This window comes from Rhododendron vialii, chromosome 12a (assembly GCF_030253575.1).
Source record: "Rhododendron vialii isolate Sample 1 chromosome 12a, ASM3025357v1".
Lineage (NCBI taxonomy): Eukaryota > Viridiplantae > Streptophyta > Magnoliopsida > Ericales > Ericaceae > Rhododendron > Rhododendron vialii.
Window position 1 is genome coordinate 10,705,252 of NC_080568.1, and position 23,828 is coordinate 10,729,079.

The window sequence follows — 23,828 nt, forward strand, 5'->3', positions numbered from 1 at the left end:
CAAGGCTCATCAATTAGTTTCCCAAAAAAAAAAAAAAAAAAAGGCTCACACTCTGCGGTTATTAATTACCGTGTTTTGTTCATAAAAATTTACAAAATTATATATATTTCAGAATTGATGAATGTCTCTCATATTATTGAAAAAATAATTGTACAAGAGATAAATAAAAATGATTTTCACACTCCTTTTTTTAATGCATGCAGCCATGCACTCCTGTTCTTGTCTTTGAGTGCAATAATTACATAAAAAAACATTCACTAAAAGACAAGAAATATAGTGCATATATTAAAATGGAGAATGTGAAGATCATTGCCCAATATAAACTTACGAACACTTGAAATTTTCCATCAAACGACAAAAAAAAAAAAATTTAAACAGGGGTGACAAATTTTCCACATAAAATTTTGTTTCCTGGTGTTACGAGAATCGACTAAATTCAAGAAGTTTGAGTAGTTCCTGAATGTTTTTCAGCATCAAATTAGTACTAGTATCTTGTGTGACGTCTTGAGCTTATAGAAGGTTCGATCGGTTAATTAGTTCTGTATTTTGTTGAGCATTTTTTCAAAATGCCAATTAATATTAAATGGATCACAAGGTTAATTAATCTTCCACTGTTAATTACTAGTACTGGTTTTGATTCGATTCTCTAGCTCGTGATGTGTTCAGAATCAAAATCTGCCGTTCAGATCTGGATAAGATAAGAAAAATTAGGAGGCATTATGCTATTATTCCTTACAATTAATTCTATGTCATCAAACGACTTTTAGTGGCATTTTCTGAATGTGCTTTCTTTTTATTTAAGAGAGATTAAGAAGATATCAATTATTTTTAATTAGGCCTTAACTCGGTGCTTTTATGCCTAAACTAGATTTGGAATACTTTTTGCATTTGATTTGTTGGGAGAGGAGGGACACATCAACTGGCCTCACGTGCATGTTCTCCACCACACATCTGGATCGACATCGACTTGACACGCTTCAAACACGTATCGAATAGGCAATGACGGAGCCATTAAGGGGTTGGGATGGGCCAAGGCTCGCCTCCCCCACTTTGGTTTTTTTTTATTTATAGTTTTCCATGTCAAGTTTATTTTTTAACATAACAAATTAATCTTATTCGACTAATACTAATGTAGGAGAAAGTAGATGAAGTTGGTGAGATTTAAACCATCAACTAGTGTAAGGAGTATGGTGTGTTCATCACTTGACTGTCACTCAATTTAATTGCCACAAGTGAAGTAGAATAACACTTTCACAGTCATTTAAAAAAAACAAAAAATTAAATACCACATCTTGTGGGTTTTAATAGTTAAAACTATTTTTAAGAATACTTAATTAAATTTTGAACTCTATACTTAATCAATATTTAGAAGTTCATTTTTTGTCAGTTTTTTTCTCCTCTTAATTCGGCCTTTCCCGAATTGAGATCCTAGCTCAACCACTGCAAATAGGTCCAATATATACATGCAAGAAAAACTTCAATAAATTTACAGCCAGGGGGAGCTATAGTTGGACCGGAGGGGGGCAGAAACCACACCCACCCCCCACCCCTCCTTTATGAACAAGTATTAAATATTATGAGTAGTGACTAATGTATTTCAAATTACAATTCAATTGAGGTCAATTTCAAACAATTCTACATTAGCCTAATATTATTGTTAAAATACTTTCGTGAACAAGTAATAAATACATGTGTGCTTTAGTCATTTGATGAAGAAAAAAAATTCGTATATATTTTATTGGATAGGCAAAAAAAATTGTATATATTGTGGCACTCAAAACAATCAACTTTTATATTATGTGATACGAGAAAACAAAGATCTATTAATACAAAGAGTATATTTTTTGAATGAAAACTTATCTTTTTGTTGGCCCCTTCGATTCAAAATCCTAACTCCAACACTGTTTACATTACCGCTTTTGACCACTCCACCACTGATTTCCCCTTTCCGGGCTGAGGTGGAGACACGCTAGGCCGACCCTTCCCTTCGAGCCTCTATAACCTTGGTCAGTTGAGGGAGGAGGATGCAAGCTTTTGTATATTCATATTGATAATAGCCGGTTTATTGACACACATTACTCTTCTTCTTCTTCTTTATTAACATGGTAGAAAACTTTCGTTGATAAAAATAAATAAATAAATAAATAAACATAGCAGTACATCAAAGAGGATGCTTATTGTTCCACAAAAGTTTTAATACGAATACCAGAACCTCGCAAACTCAGAGTTGCCAAAATGTGTGTAATATTTTGTCAGATCACGATTTTCTAACAATTTCCATGATTGTTCATTTCTGAAGTACATTTTTATGATACATTGGATTTTATATCTTCATACGTTACAAAAATTCTCATTCCTGTATGTATTTAAATTTTGCATCAACTATATGTGGTTTTTAATTACTACTTTCGATTAACTTGTCTCTTCTGCATGTATTCGTGTTTATATATATGTTTATGCAAATGAAGTGTGATCACGTCATCTTCTCTCTCGAATTCCTAGCTAGCTTAATTCCATGGAATGTTCCTTAATTTTCTAGCTCCCTCATTATCATACAAGTTGATCGAGTAGTTAAGTGATCTGATCTGATCGACTATCCTTGTAGGCCGTTGCATTCTTATCATATCTCCGATAAAAAGTGTGACACTAGCTAGTTGCGAAATTCGCAGCAATTTTCTTTCTTTCCAAAAAAAGCAGCTCGTATAAGGGCCTACTAAACTCTAGTTGTTTTGGTATAGGCATATCCTTGTTTTACTATGTGGCTGTGATTAGCTTCTTTTTTCGCTGCAAAAGCGTGAGCGAAAAAATTCTAATGCATGCGTTAATGAAAGCGCGGGTGTATCAGGAATTATTGCGTCCCACGATTGTAGGACTCTGGATGCATTTACCTATATCTAACTTCTAACAAGGACAAATGTGCGTGATCGATCCAAAGGGCAAGATCACAACATATATGATTCGTGGTTTGTCTCAATGAAGTGGACTTCAATATCTCCCAAACATGTGAGAAAAGTATAGAACTAAATTAAGAACTAAATCAACTTTATTATACCGGAATAACACAGCTGGAATACAAGGCTATTAAAAGGTGCTGATAAAAGGGATTTTTCTGGAAATAAAAGTAGTAGTACAAAGTAGTTGAAATGTAAAGATAAGTTGATAAAAGAAGCGCCGGGTTTTGAGCGGTGTTGAAACTCTTTTTTGTCTCGAATTCTTCTATTTATAGGACAAGGGTCCTTACTGCTCCAGGACAAGATGGAATTTCTTGCTTTCCTCTTACACCGCCATGTGTTTCCAAGGTAGCGGTTAATTGGAAGTTATTTGCAGTCATGAGTTGCTCTCTCCACCCACTACCTTGCTTCATGCTCTTGAAGGACTTGGCCGGCTATAAAAGTGAAAAGTAGGACCGGACTTGCATTTTCTCTAGTGAAAGGGGATCGCCTTTGAAAATTACTCTACCAACAAGCCCATATCCCCCTTTTGATTTCCTCATCGATGTACCCTTTCGAGTTTAATAAAAAGTTCCGTTTGCCGAGCAAAAAAAACAAGCCCATATCCCCCTTTTCGTGGGAGTCTTCTAGATTAACCGACTCCCACAAAGCATGGGGCCTCCTTTTTTTTTGGATAATTGTGAAAAAAGCCCTAACCCTTTGCTTTACTCGGAATCCAATTAATCTGGCATTGTCTCAAATCACAAAATTAAGGGAAAATGACGGCCAATGACGTGTTTTGATAATTAATATCCGTCAAGGACACTTTCAACATTAACAAATGTTCTTAGCTTGTCCTTGGCGGATATTAATTGTCAAAACATGTCTTGGGCCGTCATTTTCCCCAAAATTAATGTGGTCCACTAGTTTGTAATCCGAGAAGCTTATATAAATCGGCCCAGTTTAATTAAAACTAGAAACTAAGCACACATGATACGTGTGCAAGTCAAATTTTGTGCCTACATTTTATATGTTTCCAAGTGCCGGTAATTTTACGTTTGTTCATGACTCATACTCCTATTAATTTCTACTATAAGGTGAAGAATACAATATAGATTGTCAGGATAGATTATTACATACTAGAGGGCGGGGCAAAAGTTGAATTTTGTAGATTTCATCATAATTCAATCAAACAATAAACAATAAGTTATTGGGCATCAGTGCATATTCTGTCAGTGAATATTATGTCAAAATTAATTCAACTTGCAGACGCATTTCATGTGCCCCGGTCTCTAGTATAGTGACTAAATTATGTGGCATCGGTTGGGGCACACGCAACGCATATGCAAGTGTTGATGAAGAAAATATACATTGGTTACTTTTTTTTTTTTTTTTTTTTGTGAACTTCTGTTTTTGAACAGGGAAGTATTATCGTAGCTCGGTATGAAAATACCATACAATATTAACCACTTTATGTAATTATGTATTCTAATTTAATTATCCACAAATCAAAAAAAGCATGTACTGCCCAGGTGAAGTCCCAAATTATTCTTTCATTGGACTTCGTGGCAATCCAATACAAACTCCATGCTATCTCCAATTTAAAAATACAAATTTTCGAACGGCAAAATTAAACACACTGGTCAAAGAAATAAGCATATCAAAATGCAGAAACAATGAAATAATGAGAGCCATTATTACCGGACTATTATAATACCCAAATAAATTCGCAATTACGGGGAGATTACTTCTAATTAGCAAGGTTATTTCAATATCCTTCCCCTGATAGTTGATTTTGGTACGTCCGAAAGGTGGTAGAGAAGGTATTTTCCTAACATGGATCAGATCAAAAGAAAAGAGTTACACGAAAAAGTGTTCTCCCTTTATATATTAGAATAATAGATAGATATAGAAGGCGTGGCACACGGTATGTTTGTGCAAGTGATCAAACAAACATATATACCCTTGTATGACCTAATTAACCAAAATAATGGTACTTACAACAATGTTCAAGCTCTTTAAGACCGCGTGGGCACAAAACAAAATATATAAAGCGAGAACCAATAACAACGCATTAAGAGTTGAAGACCGAAAAGTAAACATCAAATTTAGTAGAACCTTGTTGGCGAAAAGTGAAACATGTAGTTTCCTTGTATGATTTCATAACACCATTCATATAAAAGGGTCAAACTGATTTTTTACATATATACAATATTCTGCGGCCCTACAAAATGAACGGTTTAGATTATTGCGATAAAATGTCGATGGATCCATAGATGTCGGGGTACAAACTTGGAGTTTACACCCCCTCAGTAAACAAGTTAATCTCATGTGTATATATTTTAAATCTTGCTATTGATTCTTGATGGTTTAAATTTGATTCTAACAAGCTAATCGATGGCAGCATCCGCAGCGGATTCGGTGGTAATTCTTCAGCCTAGAGCGGGAACTAGCTTCAGCTAGGTGCAGATCTGGTCCACTCACTTTCACGAATGTGTTCGATGGGTTCGACTCGGTGCTGATGATTTGTTGCTGCTTTTCTTGTTTTTTTGTTTTGTTTTGTTTTCTTTGTTATTGTAGTTGTAATATTTTCGTTTTAATATAACTAGGCTTATCTTTTGCTGAAAATAGGACCGACTCATAAGTTTTGGAGGCCGGAAGCGAATCTCTTGAATGGGGCCTTCCTATATTTTTCATACAAAAGTTGGTCTACAAAGAGTTATATATATTAAAATAAATCATTACAAAAGATTTACCATTACAAAATATAAGCATATAATTATCCCAAAAAAATACAACCATTACAATAACTCAAAATCCAACATTTGAAAATTAGACTTCTCGTACTTTTTGCTGCAAACGTACTAATTAGTCTCCATAGTCAAGTTGTTTTACCAATTGGAACACTTATTTTTTTACACCCTTTATACATTAAAAAATATAGTTAAAAAATTAAGTGTTCCAATTTTTAATTTGTTTGAACCGGTGCGAAGATTTTATTTTTCTGATCATTTTATCTTAAATTGTTATAATAGATTTTTGGCTCTAAGGCCTTTCAATGAACACCCTAAGAGAGCCCTAAAATTAAATAAGGAGTCTTCGAGTGCTCGTTGAAAGACCTTAGAGCCAAAAATTCATTACGACCATCTAGGATAAAATGATCAAAAAATAATATCTTCGCACCGGTTCAACCGGATTGAAAATTGGAGCACTTAATTTTTTAATCATATTTTTCCGTTAGTTTCATTAACGATTTTACCAATTTTGAACGTAAAACAAACTACAGGGATGAAATCGAGACAATTGGAACTAGAAAGACGAAATTGAGACAACCGTAAAACTAGAGGGACGACTACGAAAATTTGCCCTAAAAAAAAAACTTACTTGATAGAGGTGGAGAGTTTGAGATGGTAAAAGAGGGTTCTCAAGGTATGCCGTATGAAAGTATTTTTCGTCCACTATCGTCGGTCGTTGTGTCCCTTCCCTTCAAGTCGTCAGACGTCAAGTGTTTCTTTTTTTTCTTTTTTGATCGTCTCTATCGTTTCTTAGTATAATGTCGTAATGGGTTATGGCCTAAGGGAGTTGATAATAAGTGTTTCTAATTAGTAATTCCACCATTTAGGCCTATTTTGTGCTATTAAATTTTAATTTGGCCTATTTTGTGTAAAGGAGGCTTAGTGCAAATTTTTTGGCCCAGAAATAAATAAATAAATATGTGTGTGTGTGTGTGTGTGTGTAGTCCACTTCCCTTAAGGACCACCTTAACTTAATAAAATGCAAACCTCCCCTTTCCGATCGAATTTCGATGATCCGAGCTGCTCAATGTGTTCAGAATGTGATTTTAAGGGTACACGCGAGAAATCAGCAAAAAAATGACCTGGAAAGTCTTCATCCGAGCAGTTTTTGTTTATTTTTTGTCGAACAGTTTAAACAAAAACTGCTCGGATGAAGCCCTTTCCGGGTTTTTTTTTTTTTGCCGATTTTTTCGCGGGTGCTCTTAAAATCACGTTCTGTACATATTGAGCGGCTCAGATCATTGAAATTCAATCGGAAAATGAGAGAAATGAGGAGGTCCTTATTTTAGTTAAAATTAAGACCTTCTCATTTTAAAATGACATGCGTTTGTGCTTGACCGATTCTCTAGTCCCAAATTAATGGATTGCTCCAAGTGTAAGGTGGAGACCGGCGTAGTACAATATCCGGTAAGGTCGGAGTCGAATCCACAGAGACGGTGATGTGTACTGACTAAAACCTCGGGTTGTTATAATTAAAACTGGCTTTTAGGTAGCCATCCCTTGTCGTTTCGATTGAGATTAACTAAAACCTAGAAATTAATTGTATTTTCAAATAATTAAAAGAAATGTACGGTCATAGGGTTCATAGCACTCGTAACTGGCCCGGACTCATTTGCTCCAATCGTTGTTCTTTAAAACGTTTGATTTTAGACTGAAAAAGATATCCCGTAAGATGCGAACCCTTATGGTCGCCGTTTACCCATGCGCAGCGGAGAATGAGTTTTGGACCCTCAATCCCTCGTTCACATGGGCTCCGACAATGCTCAGGTTCGTCCACTGGAAGTATTTTTCCAATATAAAAACGTTTATTTGCATTGTTTGAAAATAGGAGCAGTACCCAAACTAGTCACGGCGTGCTAATCACCCTGCGACCCTACCCCGACAACTAGTTACTCATTATCAAGCAAAAATTGAAAGAAATTCTAGTTTGAAACATACTTCTATTGCTTGGGATATAAAATAAACACAAGATCTAAGTTAAACAAAAACTAACGAACAACTTTGATAAAAAGCGAAAATCAATACGAGTTACCGTAGTACAAATAATTGAACAAAATTTTAAATAACATGAAGGAAAGAAAGCTGAAAGAAAACTAAACAATAATCGAGCCAAAGAATCGTGATGCCAGCCCCCCTTCGTCGTTTCTCGTTTTTTCCGTGGACATCTGCTCTAGCTTTATAAGCTGCTGATATTATCCTCCCCGAAAACCCTTCGTAACATATACTGTAAGTAATTTGGGCCCATCCATAGTTGTTTTGTGAGCCCAATTCTTAGTCAAACCAAGTAATGTACAACATTTACTTTGGGCCCACCAAATACACGTGCGAGTTGGAGTATTTCATGTAACCCGTTTCACTTCTAATTGGAGAGGCCTAATAAACAGCCCTTTTTGAATTTTTCGGGGTTTTTTTTTATTTTTATAGGCTGGCCCAGAAAATTAGGCTTTGGCCCAGATTAATCTCGCGCATATTACTCCTACCCGATATGTTTTGGCCCATTGTTTTGGAAAAAAATACCCCCTAGGTCTCATGCAACTCACATATATACAATTTGTTAAAAGTTCACAGGGGTAAAAAAATCATTATGCAACGTAACTATAGCCTATCCAGGTTCGGCAACAATGTGTAGGGTTGAGATGAAACCGAAACTAAAAAGTAAGCCTAACCTCTAATTTTCAAATACCGCTTGGGTCTCATAAAATTCATAGTTCACATATACAATTTACATAGTTCATTGGGGCAAAAAAATCTTTATGCAGCATAACCAAAGCCTATCCAGATTCGGCAACATTGTTTAGGGTTGGGATGAAACCGAAACTAAAAAAAAGTAGGTCTGACCTCTAATTTTCAATTTTTTTAATGAAGCCCACACAAGCATTTTCAAAGTCAGTAAACTGCTGATAAAAAAAAAAAGGGTGTTTAGTTTAGAGTATGATGAAAATAATATCTGGGATTACATAGCTTCCAATCCACAAACCATGGTTAATATTAGCTTAAGCCATATAATTACACTTGAATAGAGTATTTGTTTTCTGAATTCTCGTTCTGTTGTGAACATAATAATTCGATCATAACTGCTTTCTAATTAAAACCAAACATACCATTATATTCACTAGTCTCTTTTTACTACTTTATAAACTTTTCAAAGAATTGCCTCTATTTTTTCAATTATAATAATGTTTTATGGAATATATTTTTTTTTGGTAAACATGTTTTATGTAATATATGGAGCTTAGCCGATGGTGAACCAAAAAAGTTTAATAATTTTGCATTTTGTTTATTTACTTAGTCCCTGTTTCACAAACTAAAATAAATATCTATTTTTTGAATTAAATGTGATGTATTATGAGAGAATGACCTGTTTCATAAAACGAGAAATAAGTACTTAAAAAATAAAAACTTTAGCGGAACGAGACCTTTTCATACTACACAAATAAGTCAGTGAACCGTGAACCAAACCCGCGTTTAGTTACCAAAGGTTCTGGGAATGATTGGAGAAACTAAAACCTGAGGACCTTCACAAATTTTGCCAATATATGGCTCAAAAAGCTAATCTATAAGTCACGAGACTCATAAGTCATACTAACTCAAAACAATACAAGTTTTTTGTGTTTGTTTCCCACATCGGTAATGCACAAAGGAGGAGAGAGAAGAGTGGCCCAAAAGCATCTCTTTCTCGGCTTTTTGTTAAGATCAAAGTGTAATATCTGTTCTTATTATTTTAATCATTGATGATACGTGGGTCAATGGCTCACATGATATTAAAGTACTTTTGTAGGAGAAGAATCTGTCACAATAGTATGTTATTGGGGCTCTTCTCAAGTGTTGTCTTGGCGTTGCACTACAGCCTTGATACGGTGCATCCCACCCAAACCTAGTTCAAACTTTACAAGTACTTGTATTTTTCTTGCTTCGAATACGCCATAGTTCTGAATACCGTTTCGGACAGGGTACCGATTTTTCTACTGGTACGGTACGTACCGGTACCGGTCAGGTACCGGGTACCGTTTCGAATTTACTGCAACTACAATATATATAATAATTATATATAATTATAATTCAAAAAAATCCCTCATATCATACAATTCATCATAAAATATCTCTACTAGAGATTCTCTAGTCCCACATTGCTTAGTTACAAAATTCTTTTCCACTTTAAATGACTTTGCATTAGAGGTGTCAAATGGGCCGTGCCGGTACGGGCACGGGCACGGGCACGGGCACCGGGCGGCACGGCACGTCGCGGGCACGGTATTGGCCTAGCACGGCACGACACAGCACGATTGTAGTGGGCCCGAGGCACGACACGGGCACGGAAGTGGGTGGCACAGCACGGGCACGACACAGCACGATTGTAGTGGGCCCGAGGCATGGCACGGGCACGGAAGTGGGTGGCACAGCACGGGCACGGCACGAAAGTTGGCCTGGCACGACACGGCACGACACGGTCGTAGACGGGCACGGGCACGAAAAGTGGACAGGAATGGCACGGCACGGTTCTAGCAAGGCACGGGCACGGGCACGAGCACGACCCGGCACGACATGGGCACGAAAGGGCACGGCACGAGGCATGGAAAAACAAAAAAAATTAAATAAGCCAAATGGCTTTTTTTTTAATTTTAAAAAAAATTAAACAATTTCTATTCGGTAAAAAATATTTGTTTACCTTTTTTTAAAGGTAAAAAAGGTAAACAACTAAGATATTTAATTTAAAAAAAACAATTTATTAAAAAAAATCATGTTTTTAAAAAATCATTTTTTTACTTTTAAAAAATTATCAATTTTTAGTCGATAAAAAATATTTGTTTTTTTTTGTTAGTAAAATAAGCTTTGGACCTTTGGTTTGCAAATTTAAAATTACAATACAAGATAACAAGTAAAATTTTAAAAAAAACTTATCAAAATATTTATGGTGCAAGAGTAATTTAATACGAAAGAAAATGTGCAAGAGTCATATATTATTTATTCCAAATTTAACGAGAAATAAGAAAAAAAAGTGTCAAACCAAAAAGAAAAAAAATACATAGTAGAAATAAGAGAAAAAATAAAATAAAAAGGGGTTAGCTGGACTAGGACTTAAACCCTGGTCCTTTGGTCCTTTTATACACAAACAAACCACTATGCCACTAATTAATTTGTGTTATGGATTTAAAAAATTAGTTTATAATATGTAGCTCTATTATATAAAAACGAGGCCATCAAGCAGTAGTCACACAATCGCAACGCAATCACGACAATCGATACCATTCAATGCGTTCATTTTGTTGTGCTTAGTGTTTTAATCATTGGATTCAATTTTTTCGTACTTCAGATTTTGATAGCCCTTTCATCGGCACGTTGATTCATTGTTTTATTGAATTTTTTTTACGTCCGATCAAGTATATAGCTATAAGCATTTTACTTGATTATTGGAATAAATGATCTAATCCCTCCCACATAAAAGTTAGATGGTTCCGATTTTTAAAAAATAGCTTAGGCAGCCCTTAAGTAGTGTATTATAAGACTTTAATGCCTCTAGAAGTGTCGAATGTGTTCCGATCATGTGGTTTTCGACATTCGATTATCACCTATTCAGGTGAGAATGATAAATTTAATAAAATGTTAAATCGTAACGGTTTAGATCGAACATTCGAAAAAAATAGTCTGTAACTACCTTTCAAATATATACATTGAACTTAGTTGGTTATGAACCAAGGTATTCTGCTATAATATAATGTACGTTAGCCACACGATCACAAAATAAATATGACGATCCATACCGTTCATGTTGTTATTCTTTGTGTTTTAACGACTCTCACCAATTTTTGGGTCTATCAGGTTTTAAAAACTCTTTCATCAGAACGTAGATTCATTAATAGAAAAACGAACGTTATAAACAATCAAGCATATAACGATGACCAAATTACTTCATTTCTGGAAAAAATAATATAATCGCTCCCACATAAAAGATAGACGATTCCGATTTTCAAAAAACAGCTCGAGCGGCCCTCAAGTGATTCATTATAGGACTTTACGAGAATTTTCCGTTATTGGTGCATATGGATTATTGGCGTCTCATACGCACATGATCATACAGTTCATATAAAAGGGGAAGAGATGTTGCCCTAGCAGCAGACGTCTCTGATTCTCTCTCTGTCTCTCACAATCTCACTCTCTCAGTCTCTCACGACTCACAGTCTCACTCAGAGCAATGGCACTGTGTCCACTTTCCTCTTCGGTTGTATGTCCTCGAGTGGTTGAGTTATTCCTTAGCCATGGAGCTCGAACTGATATCTGATTACATGATCCACTACATGCGCGGGGTCGCAACGGGTTGCTCCCACTCGAGATAGCGCTCGATGTTGCTAGGTAAGTAAAGGGCAAAAGGCAGAAAGAGAAGATTTCTGACAGAACGTTTCTTTCTGGTTTTGGCATTATGTTTTTTTCTGTTATGTCTGAATTTTTCCCTTCCTTGTGACTGTTGTGACTAATTTTGCAGAGACCACTTGTTGGAGCGGACTGTATACTCTCCGGGACAATCTACCTTTCAATTGATACTATCCCTCTGTCTTCCCGAAATGGTTTGTTTTCCTTCCCAGCCACCACCGACTGCCCCAAGGTCTCTGATATGGGGCACCGAAAATCTTGATTGTCTTCTGACGCGTGATTGAGCCTTAAATGGTCTTTTGTTGCTTCTACTCATGTAGTCTGTGTATATGCATGTGTATTTCGTAGAGGAAGAGTGAGGAACTGAGAGAGAGAGAGAGAGAGAGAGAGAGAGAGAGAGAGAGAGAGAGAGAGAGAGAGAGAGCTGAGTGAGAGGTTTCGTAAGATTATATTACGTGGTGAATATTGATTGGAAATTTCCTCTTCATATACGACTTGTATGAAGCACAGATACTTCTAGATAAGAATCGCATTGGTATCGGTTTTTTTTATCGATGCAGATAATCTGCTGATAACTCACTTATAAGAACAAGATCTGCAACGTTTTAATTTTATTCTTAAAGGATCGCATATTCTAGGTTACTTATCTAAACATAAGGTTGTGCTACTTCTCACGTGGTATTAGTAAGATTGTTAGAACATAGGAATGCATAGATTTATGCTATCTTACTCTTTACGGAGAAAGATACAGCGACATGAAAGAGGCATCATTTTTTTGATAGTTTCTTGAATATGCTTATTGTTCTATTACATGGTCTTCATTTCCTTAACTTTTTCGTATTTTGAAACTTCAGTTTCTACCTGTTTTTATTTGCAAACGATTTGTGTTTATGTTGCTCTGGTTTTGGTTTTGTTTTGTTGTGTAGGCATCATTGCCAAATGAAGCTGTGTACGAGAAGGAGAAATCTCGTGTCTCAGTTAAGCCCGTTAACTGTTTGATTTAATGTTTCGCCTCCTTTTGATGTAATTTTTATTCGTTTTGATTGGTTGTTAATATCTGTTTGTTCGCCCTTTGAATTGAAACTGTGTATACAGTGGCCAAAGCAATTGAATGATCCACTTGAAGTTGTCGATCCTGAGATTGCCAACATCATTGAGCTCGAAAAAGCAAGACAATGGAAGGTATAACTTAATATGTGTATATGAATTCTTTTTTTCACTTGGAATTGTCAGACCTATAGTAACTCAATATGTGTATATGAATTCTTTTTTTGCTAAGTAAAAATATACGAATTTGCTAATTGATATGTGGTGACTATTTACTTTGGTAGGGGCCATGGCCACTCATTGACAACTTTCAAGTCCATTCTCATTTAGAGTATCTATTGTTTTCGGTTTTGTATACAATAGATCAGAGAATATTCTGCTGTGTTTATTTCTTTTTAATGAGTTCAATAGGTAGGAAAACTGAGAATGTAGAAAATTTTCAATCCTTCATGTTTTCTTGATTAATTCCGTAAAAGATGAAGAAGTCATCTCAACTAAGTGAAATGACTTTGCTACGCTCGGTTGAATTGAGTTTTTGTTTTCTTGGTACCAAGTGAAAGAAGAAAAGTTCAGGGTTCAATTCTTTTATTACATTTAGGATATCCTTGAATGGAGTTGTAAGATGCAGTATTGGTATGAATTTGAACGCTCAATGAAGTTCAACTTACGTTTGTGAAGGGACTGGAACTTATACCCTCAGAGAATTTCACCTTTGTATCTGTGATGCAAGCAGTAAACGGGCAGACTAAAATGGCAACGGCATGGCCCGACCCGACCCGAATAAGTAAACGGGCTGGCACATCTTGACACGATTGAAAATGGCACGGCACGACACGATTTAAGAACACGGGCCGGCACGACACGACACGATTGAAAACGGCACGACACGACACGATTTAAGAAAACGGGCCGGCACGACACGACACGACACGACACGATTGGCAAATGGCACGGCACAACACGACACGATTTAAGTAAACGGGCCGGCACGGCACGACACGATTGACAAACGGCACGGCACGACACGATTTGAGTAAATACAGTAAATGGGCCGGCACGGCACGGCACGAAGCACGGTTAGCATGAAGTTAAACGGCCCATTTGACACCTCTACTTTGCATACTAGTGACCTTGTGAATGAGAACCCAATAAGAGGTCTCGCGCGCTCGGGAAAATGTGCCGTGGCCGAAGGCAATTTGGAAAAACTGATTCGGAAACTAATTAACCGGGTGCGCGTCACGGGTTATTCGTGCGCAGTGGGGGTGCAAATCCGGGATCTAAGCCTCGCGCACGTACTATGGTTAAGCCCATGTTTTGCTAAAATTTTTAAAAATGTTTTTTTTATTTTTTTGGGCCTGAAACGTTTTTTTTTTTTTTTTTGGGACCAGAAAAAAAAAACGTAGCGTAAAAATAAAAAATAAAAAACGCAGCGTAAAAATAAAAAAAAAACTCTGCAAAATTTCGGCCGGAATTTCCGATATCCTGATACCGGCCGGTATTTCCCGAAAAGTCCGGTACCGACCGGTAAGGACCGGTATTGAGACCGGAACAAAATTGGGGGGTTAGGGTACCGGTTCTTCGTCAAAACGGTACGTACCGGCCGGTACGAAACGGTATCAATAACTATGCTTCTAACACAACTGTGTTATAGAGGAAAAATTATATGGCGCAATTCACACTTCGATCGGTAACTAATGTATTAAACTTCTAAACACCTACAATACACAAACTAAGTATTAAGCTCTGATTAATAATATAAATAGACTTAACAAAGATAAATTAGGGGGCGCTAATATGAGCATTTATGCGCCTATCAGCGTGTGTGTGTGTGTGTGTGTGTGTGTATATACAATTGTTTTTCGGTCCACACCTCTTACGGTCCACACGTCCGGACCTCCCCTTTCCCTATCGATTTGCGATGATCCGAGCCGCTTAATGTGTTCAGGACATGATTTTAAGGGTACCCGTGAGAAATCAGCAAAAGAAATGATCGGGAAGGGCTTAATCCAAGCAGTTTTTTACTGAACCTTTTAATAAAAAACTGTTCGGATCAAGCCCTTCACGATCATTTTTTTTTTTGCTGATTTCACGCGTGTACCGTTAAAATCATGTTCTGATCACATTGAACGGCTCGGATCATCGAAAATCGATTGGGAAATGGAAGGTCAAGACCGTAAGGTGTCCAGACCTGAAAAGAACTATATATATATATATATATATATATATATATATATATATAGCGGTTCCGGGGACAATTAAAAAAATCTTTAAAAAAACCTTCCAAATCTTAATCTCATAGTTTCCGATCAAATTTTGATGATCCAAGCCACTCAATGTGTTCAGAACATGATTTTAAAGGTGTCCGCGAGAAACTGGCAAAAAAACTAACCGGGAAGGGCTTTATTTGAGCAGTTTTTTATTAAACCGTTCAATAGATAGAAGGAAGTCATTAACTTTGAACATTCAAACTTCTGGTGCAATCACCAATATGCTAGAAGGAAGTCATTCAGTTGCATTAATATACAGACTATATTATAAATGTATGAAAACCAATTTAAACATCCATGCCTTAGTCAAAAGCCCAAAAGATAAAACTATCTTAATTCAAAGTAGTTCAGAAGCTAACATACAAGTTCCCAAAACAATTTTTTGGAATGATGTCCAACTACCCACGAGTTGGATTACTGAAAATGAAAGTTTTCCACAAGTAATACAAAATGACACAGTTAACCTTGACTATATTCAACAATATTTAGATGGTACAGTTAAAATCAGTTTCGATCAACAAAGACTTAATCCCCTCCGAATTAGAGAATTAAGTCGAACAAACAGTACCACAAGCATACCTAGGCATAGCACATCCAGTATTCCTAGACAAGATTCAGAATTATTAAACCCAAGAGTCACTCTTAGAGGAATAGATTCTAGTTCTCAAATTAGTAAACCGTGTTACTCAACACAGTCAAAATTGGATGATGAGGATACTCCTCAAGGATCCCCTACACAATCCAATTTTGAATCAACTATTCCACAGTCAAACCCAATTGATAATTCCCTTAAAGTCTTACATAAACCTTTTTCTATTAATCTTACAAAATTACGAAAAGGATTACAAGTCACCAAAAAATGAACAAAAAAGAGAAAAATTTCGCAACAAATACAGTAAAAAGGAACGTACAAATATTCGTAGTCAATGGAAAGAGTTTATGAACGATACTAGAAGTCAAATTAAATTTTTTGATTACTTAAAAAATTATTATGAAAAAAAAATTAGCACTACTACCACAGTCACTATATTAAAAACTAAAAAACCAAAGCACAATGATACTTCTCTGTCCGTTCTTTCCCAGGAAAGCATCCCAGTCCAAAATCTACAAAAAGAAGTAAAGAAAGTCAAAAGTGAAATCATTTCACTAAAGAAGACCCCACCAGATGCCCATAACCCACCGACTACTCCAATCACCATCCATAAATGGTACATTCAACCCAAAATAGTAATTCAAAATTATACTGTAGAAATCCCAGCACTAGTAGATTCAGGAGCAGATTTAAACTGTATTAAAGAAGAATTAATACCAGTCAAATATTATCATAAAACTACTGAACAATTAAGCTCAGCTAATGGCAATCAAATGCAAATTGAGTACAAGTTACCCAAAGTACACATTTGCCAGAATAATGTTTGCTTCAAAACATCCTTCTTACTAGTCAAGAATCTTACAGAAAATATAATTTTAGGAACCCCTTTTCTTACGTTACTATACCCATTCACAATAAGTAACTCTGGTATCACTACCCAGCCCTATAATAAACAAGTATTCTTCCCTTTCTTAGAAAGACAGCAACAAAGACAATTAAAACAATTAGATATTAAAAATAGCCAATTAAAACAACTACAACAAGAAGTCAAACAACAAAGAATCGAGCAACAATTAAAGGATCCAATAGTTATCCAAAATATCTCTACCTTCAGAGAAAAATTAGAAATAGAAGTATGCTCTAACCTCTCAAGTACTTTTTGGTATAGGAAAAAGCATATAGTCACTCTTCCATACATTAAAACCTTTAGTGAAAAACAGATCCACTAAAGCTAGACCAATTCAAATGAATTCTGAATTAATGGAAATTTGCAAACAAGAAATCTACAATCTTTTAGAAAATAACATTATTAAGAAGAGTAAATCCCCCGGTCCTGTTCAGCTTTTTATGTAAACAAGAACGCTGAAATTGAAAGAGGTGTACCAAGATTAGTCATTAATTACAAACCGCTAAATGATGTGCTAGAATGGATTAGATACCCAATCCCTAATAAAAAAGATTTAATTAACAGAATTAATGCAGCAATCATATTCTCCAAATTTGATTTAAAAAGCGGATTTTGACAAATTCAGTTACATCCTAATGACACATACAAAACAGCTTTTGTTACACCATTTGGGCATTATGAATGGAATGTCATGCCCTTTGGATTAAAAAATGCCCCAAGTGAGTTCCAAAACATAATGAATGAAATATTTAACCCATTTTATTATAGCTTACATTGATGATGTACTGATATTTTCTAAGTCCTTAGAAGAACACTGGAAACATTTAAAGTCATTTCTAGAAATAATTAAGAAAAATGGATTAGTCATTTCTGCCCCAAAAATTAAATTATTCTAGACTAAGATCAGATTCTTAGGATATGATATTTACCAATCAACCATCACCCCAATTAGTAGGGCTCTTCAATACGCAGATAAATTTCCAGATATAATTACCGACAAAAATCAACTCCAGAGATTTTTAGGATCACTGAATTATGTAGCGGAATTCTACAAAAATCTTAGAACAATTTGTCAACCTTTATTTGAAAGATTAAAAGACAACCCTCCTCCTTGGACAAATAATCATACTTCAATTGTCCAACAAGTCAAAAAATATATTAAATTTCTACCTTGCCTTGGTATTCCTACTAATCATAGTTTCAAAATTATTCAGACTGACGACTCTGATGCAGGTTATGGAGGAATCCTTCTACAACAGATAAATTCATCACCAGAACAACTTGTTCGATTTCATTCTGGGTTATGGGATAAAACCCAAGTAAATTACAGTACTATTAAAAAAGAAATTTTAGCAATTGTTTTATGTGTCTCAAAATTTCAGAATGACATATTAAACCAAAAATTTTTAATCAGAGTTGATTGCAAAAGTGCAAAATATGTTTTAGAACAAGATGTTCAAAACATAGCCCGTAAACAAATCTTTGCTAGATGGCAAGCTATTTTAAGTATTTTTGATTTTGATATCACATATATTAAAGGCAGTCAAAATTCAATACCAGATTTTCTTACCAGAGAATTCCTTCTCAACAAACAGTAACCATTTGTCTAATTTTGCATCGAGGGAGCAGTGAGGATTTAGCAGATACATTAAAATTAGCAGTAACCATTTGTCTCATAGTAACCATTTGTCTAAATTTTGCATCGAGGGAGCAGTGAGGATTTAGCAATTGTTTCTAACAATTTTATTAACAGGTATGGCAGACAGGAAGAAGCAACTTGCCCTTCCACCAGCATGTACCAATCGATACCAACCACTCAACCAAGTCACCAATTACAAGTCAGCATTAGCCACAACTTCCTCTTCAGACCAAAAACAAATAACTGACCCATTTGCTTCCCAAATTCAATCAAGTCAACCCAAATTCCCTTACCTAGCCAGGAAAACGGAATACATATTAAAACCCCAGTTTTCTAATCTATTCCATATTGAACCAATCCATGCCTCCATCACTGACCCTATTCAACTTGCAAAAGCCTATTTTCCCCCTGATTGGCATTTCATCCCTTCACATCCACAAAAAACTCTAGCTTACTATAGAGATATTTTACTCCACCACCAGTCAATAGTCATCAAACCAATTCCAGATAGGAATAACCCAAATGTCACCATTTACCACTCTTTTTATATTCACAATATAGTCAGCCTAAAAGAATGGGGACACCCATCCCAACTCAAAGAACTCCCAAATCATCCAATACCATATAGTTACTATGATTATATTGATGCATTCTCTAAAGTTCTTTACTATGAGAATGAAACCTTCAGTCATTCGTGGTTCTTATCTTTTGACCACAAATTCAAGTCACAAATACCATCTTGGTTTCTCCGATGGTGGTCACAGCATGGAGCTACCCCAGAATTATTACCTTCTGATTTATCAGAACAAGTCAACTATTTTAAAACTGTGTATCCCACAGATCAACATACTAGCAAAATACCAACATTTTTGCTATTCATGGCCAAGTACAAAGTCCCCTGGATCTTCAAATGGAGATACCACATCCAGTCAGACATACTCACCCGCCAAATGTTAGTCAAATGGTGGGATACTTACAAACATCAGAGAGTGATTGACCAAGTTAAGCAAGAATTTCCAGTCAACACTATGGCTACACCAGTCAGAGCAATTCACCCAAGTCCTCCGGAGGTTTCTACAATCAGACTTGGAAGTCCCTCGCCAAGTATAATTGGAACATCCAAATCCAAGACCAGTAAATCTAAGAGCACCAAATTACTAGAGTTAGCACAACAGCTAATTGCTCAGGCCAGTCAAGCTTCAGACTCATCATCCGAAGAATCAGTCACCAGTAAAAGTCCCTATGATTCGCTATTCCAAGATGCTCAAGATCCATTTGCCTGATTTTCCAAAGCCACGAAGAAATCATTCTGCTTTGGACAAATTTCCAAAAGTCAAAAGTAGAAGTCATCATTTAACCACTTTTACTATTCAACCACCGAAAGAAAAGATTCCCATCAGTCACAAAGATACAGTCGGGACCAGCAGCATCTCCCAACAGTAACTCCATTACTTTCCACCGAAAGCAGTCACATGGTCACAGTAAACCAATTGTTACTTGTAAACAGTTTCTGGTTCCTTATTCTATAAAAGGAACCACAGACTTCAATAGAGAGCAGGCTAAAACTAAGCATAAACAAAATTGTTTTTTTTAGTTTCAACTCTGTTCTCCCCATTCTCTCTAGATTTTCAGGTTTTAGAAGGAACTGAGCCTCATCCTTCTCCAGTAAGTTTATTTTAGTTTCTTTTATTTGTGTATTACTTTGGTACATTTTATGTTGTACGCTTGTACATGATCCTGCATTATCTGGAATTATCTTTGTGATTACATTGTCTGTATTTTCTTCTTCTTCTTCTTCTGTTTCTTCTGTTCTTCTGTTCTTCTACAGACAATGTAATCACAAAGATAATTCCAGATAATGCAGGATCATGTACAAGCGTACAACATAAAATGTACCAAAGTAATACACAAATAAAAGAAACTAAAATAAACTTACTGGAGAAGGATGAGGCTCAGTTCCTTCTAAAACCTGAAAATCTAGAGAGAATGGGGAGAACAGAGTTGAAACTAAAAAAAACAATTTTGTTTATGCTTAGTTTTAGCCTGCTCTCTATTGAAGTCTGTGGTTCCTTTTATAGAATAAGGAACCAGAAACTGTTTACAAGTAACAATTGGTTTACTGTGACCATGTGACTGCTTTCGGTGGAAAGTAATGGAGTTACTGTTGGGAGATGCTGCTGGTCCCGACTGTATCTTTGTGACTGATGGGAATCTTTTCTTTCGGTGGTTGAATAGTAAAAGTGGTTAAATGATGACTTCTACTTTTGACTTTTGGAAATTTGTCCAAAGCAGAATGATTTCTTCGTGGCTTTGGAAAATCAGGCAAATGGATCTTGAGCATCTTGGAATAGCGAATCATAGGGACTTTTACTGGTGACTGATTCTTCGGATGATGAGTCTGAAGCTTGACTGGCCTGAGCAATTAGCTGTTGTGCTAACTCTAGTAATTTGGTGCTCTTAGATTTACTGGTCTTGGATTTGGATGTTCCAATTATACTTGGCGAGGGACTTCCAAGTCTGATTGTAGAAACCTCCGGAGGACTTGGGTGAATTGCTCTGACTGGTGTAGCCATAGTGTTGACTGGAAATTCTTGCTTAACTTGGTCAATCACTCTCTGATGTTTGTAAGTATCCCACCATTTGACTAACATTTGGCGGGTGAGTATGTCTGACTGGATGTGGTATCTCCATTTGAAGATCCAGGGGACTTTGTACTTGGCCATGAATAGCAAAAATGTTGGTATTTTGCTAGTATGTTGATCTGTGGGATACACAGTTTTAAAATAGTTGACTTGTTCTGATAAATCAGAAGGTAATAATTCTGGGGTAGCTCCATGCTGTGACCACCATCGGAGAAACCAAGATGGTATTTGTGACTTGAATTTGTGGTCAAAAGATAAGAACCACGAATGACTGAAGGTTTCATTCTCATAGTAAAGAACTTTAGAGAATGCATCAATATAATCATAGTAACTATATGGTATTGGATGATTTGGGAGTTCTTTGAGTTGGGATGGGTGTCCCCATTCTTTTAGGCTGACTATATTGTGAATATAAAAAGAGTGGTAAATGGTGACATTTGGGTTATTCCTATCTGGAATTGGTTTGATGACTATTGACTGGTGGTGGAGTAAAATATCTCTATAGTAAGCTAGAGTTTTTTGTGGATGTGAAGGGATGAAATGCCAATCAGGGGGAAAATAGGCTTTTGCAAGTTGAATAGGGTCAGTGATGGAGGCATGGATTGGTTCAATATGGAATAGATTAGAAAACTGGGGTTTTAATATGTATTCCGTTTTCCTGGCTAGGTAAGGGAATTTGGGTTGACTTGATTGAATTTGGGAAGCAAATGGGTCAGTTATTTGTTTTTGGTCTGAAGAGGAAGTTGTGGCTAATGCTGACTTGTAATTGGTGACTTGGTTGAGTGGTTGGTATCGATTGGTACATGCTGGTGGAAGGGCAAGTTGCTTCTTCCTGTCTGCCATACCTGTTAATAAAATTGTTAGAAACAATTGCTAAATCCTCACTGCTCCCTCGATGCAAAATTTAGACAAATGGTTACTATGAGACAAATGGTTACTGCTAATTTTAATGTATCTGCTAAATCCTCACTGCTCCCTCGATGCAAAATTAGACAAATGGTTACTGTTTGTTGAGAAGGAATTCTCTGGTAAGAAAATCTGGTATTGAATTTTGACTGCCTTTAATATATGTGATATCAAAATCAAAAATACTTAAAATAGCTTGCCATCTAGCAAAGATTTGTTTACGGGCTATGTTTTGAACATCTTGTTCTAAAACATATTTTGCACTTTTGCAATCAACTCTGATTAAAAATTTTTGGTTTAATATGTCATTCTGAAATTTTGAGACACATAAAACAATTGCTAAAATTTCTTTTTTAATAGTACTGTAATTTACTTGGGTTTTATCCCATAACCCAGAATGAAATCGAACAAGTTGTTCTGGTGATGAATTTATCTGTTGTAGAAGGATTCCTCCATAACCTGCATCAGAGTCGTCAGTCTGAATAATTTTGAAACTATGATTAGTAGGAATACCAAGGCAAGGTAGAAATTTAATATATTTTTTGACTTGTTGGACAATTGAAGTATGATTATTTGTCCAAGGAGGAGGGTTGTCTTTTAATCTTTCAAATAAAGGTTGACAAATTGTTCTAAGATTTTTGTAGAATTCCGCTACATAATTCAGTGATCCTAAAAATCTCTGGAGTTGATTTTTGTCGGTAATTATATCTGGAAATTTATCTGCGTATTGAAGAGCCCTACTAATTGGGGTGATGGTTGATTGGTAAATATCATATCCTAAGAATCTGATCTTAGTCTAGAATAATTTAATTTTTGGGGCAGAAATGACTAATCCATTTTTCTTAATTATTTCTAGAAATGACTTTAAATGTTTCCAGTGTTCTTCTAAGGACTTAGAAAATATCAGTACATCATCAATGTAAGCTATAATAAAATGGGTTAAATATTTCATTCATTATGTTTTGGAACTCACTTGGGGCATTTTTTAATCCAAAGGGCATGACATTCCATTCATAATGCCCAAATGGTGTAACAAAAGCTGTTTTGTATGTGTCATTAGGATGTAACTGAATTTGTCAAAATCCGCTTTTTAAATCAAATTTGGAGAATATGATTGCTGCATTAATTCTGTTAATTAAATCTTTTTTATTAGGGATTGGGTATCTAATCCATTCTAGCACATCATTTAGCGGTTTGTAATTAATGACTAATCTTGGTACACCTCTTTCAATTTCAGCGTTCTTGTTTACATAAAAAGCTGAACAGGACCGGGGGATTTACTCTTCTTAATAATGTTATTTTCTAAAAGATTGTAGATTTCTTGTTTGCAAATTTCCATTAATTCAGAATTCATTTGAATTGGTCTAGCTTTAGTGGATCTGTTTTTCACTAAAGGTTTTAATGTATGGAAGAGTGACTATATGCTTTTTCCTATACCAAAAAGTACTTGAGAGGTTAGAGCATACTTCTATTTCTAATTTTTCTCTGAAGGTAGAGATATTTTGGATAACTATTGGATCCTTTAATTGTTGCTCGATTCTTTGTTGTTTGACTTCTTGTTGTAGTTGTTTTAATTGGCTATTTTTAATATCTAATTGTTTTAATTGTCTTTGTTGCTGTCTTTCTAAGAAAGGGAAGAATACTTGTTTATTATAGGGCTGGGTAGTGATACCAGAGTTACTTATTGTGAATGGGTATAGTAACGTAAGAAAAGGGGTTCCTAAAATTATATTTTCT

The 23,828-nt window shown here is 35.7% G+C and overlaps 1 protein-coding gene, 1 long non-coding RNA gene and 1 other non-coding gene across 3 annotated transcripts in view; 2 read left to right on the forward strand and 1 right to left on the reverse strand.

Annotated features, from left to right (window-relative positions):
• Nucleotides 1-9,392: 9,392 nt before the first annotated feature.
• On the forward strand, nucleotides 9,393-9,593 carry LOC131312212 (U2 spliceosomal RNA). The gene has a single exon (XR_009195783.1). It is a non-coding gene; the product is annotated as a U2 spliceosomal RNA (small nuclear RNA).
• A 3,060-nt stretch (nucleotides 9,594-12,653) lies between these two features.
• LOC131311747 (uncharacterized) overlaps nucleotides 12,654-23,828 on the reverse strand; it is a 32,214-nt gene continuing 21,039 nt past the window's right edge. Inside the window, exon 3 of the long non-coding RNA XR_009195560.1 lies at nucleotides 12,654-12,666. This is a non-coding gene — a long non-coding RNA (uncharacterized LOC131311747). The remainder of the gene's footprint in view (nucleotides 12,667-23,828) is intronic.
• LOC131311746 (serine hydroxymethyltransferase, mitochondrial-like) lies at nucleotides 12,901-13,965 on the forward strand. The gene is made up of 4 exons (XM_058339314.1): nucleotides 12,901-12,905; nucleotides 13,018-13,068; nucleotides 13,187-13,273; nucleotides 13,817-13,965. The coding sequence occupies exons 1-4, from the start codon at nucleotides 12,903-12,905 to the stop codon at nucleotides 13,943-13,945; spliced, it is 270 nt and encodes an 89-aa protein (XP_058195297.1). The 5' UTR covers nucleotides 12,901-12,902; the 3' UTR covers nucleotides 13,946-13,965.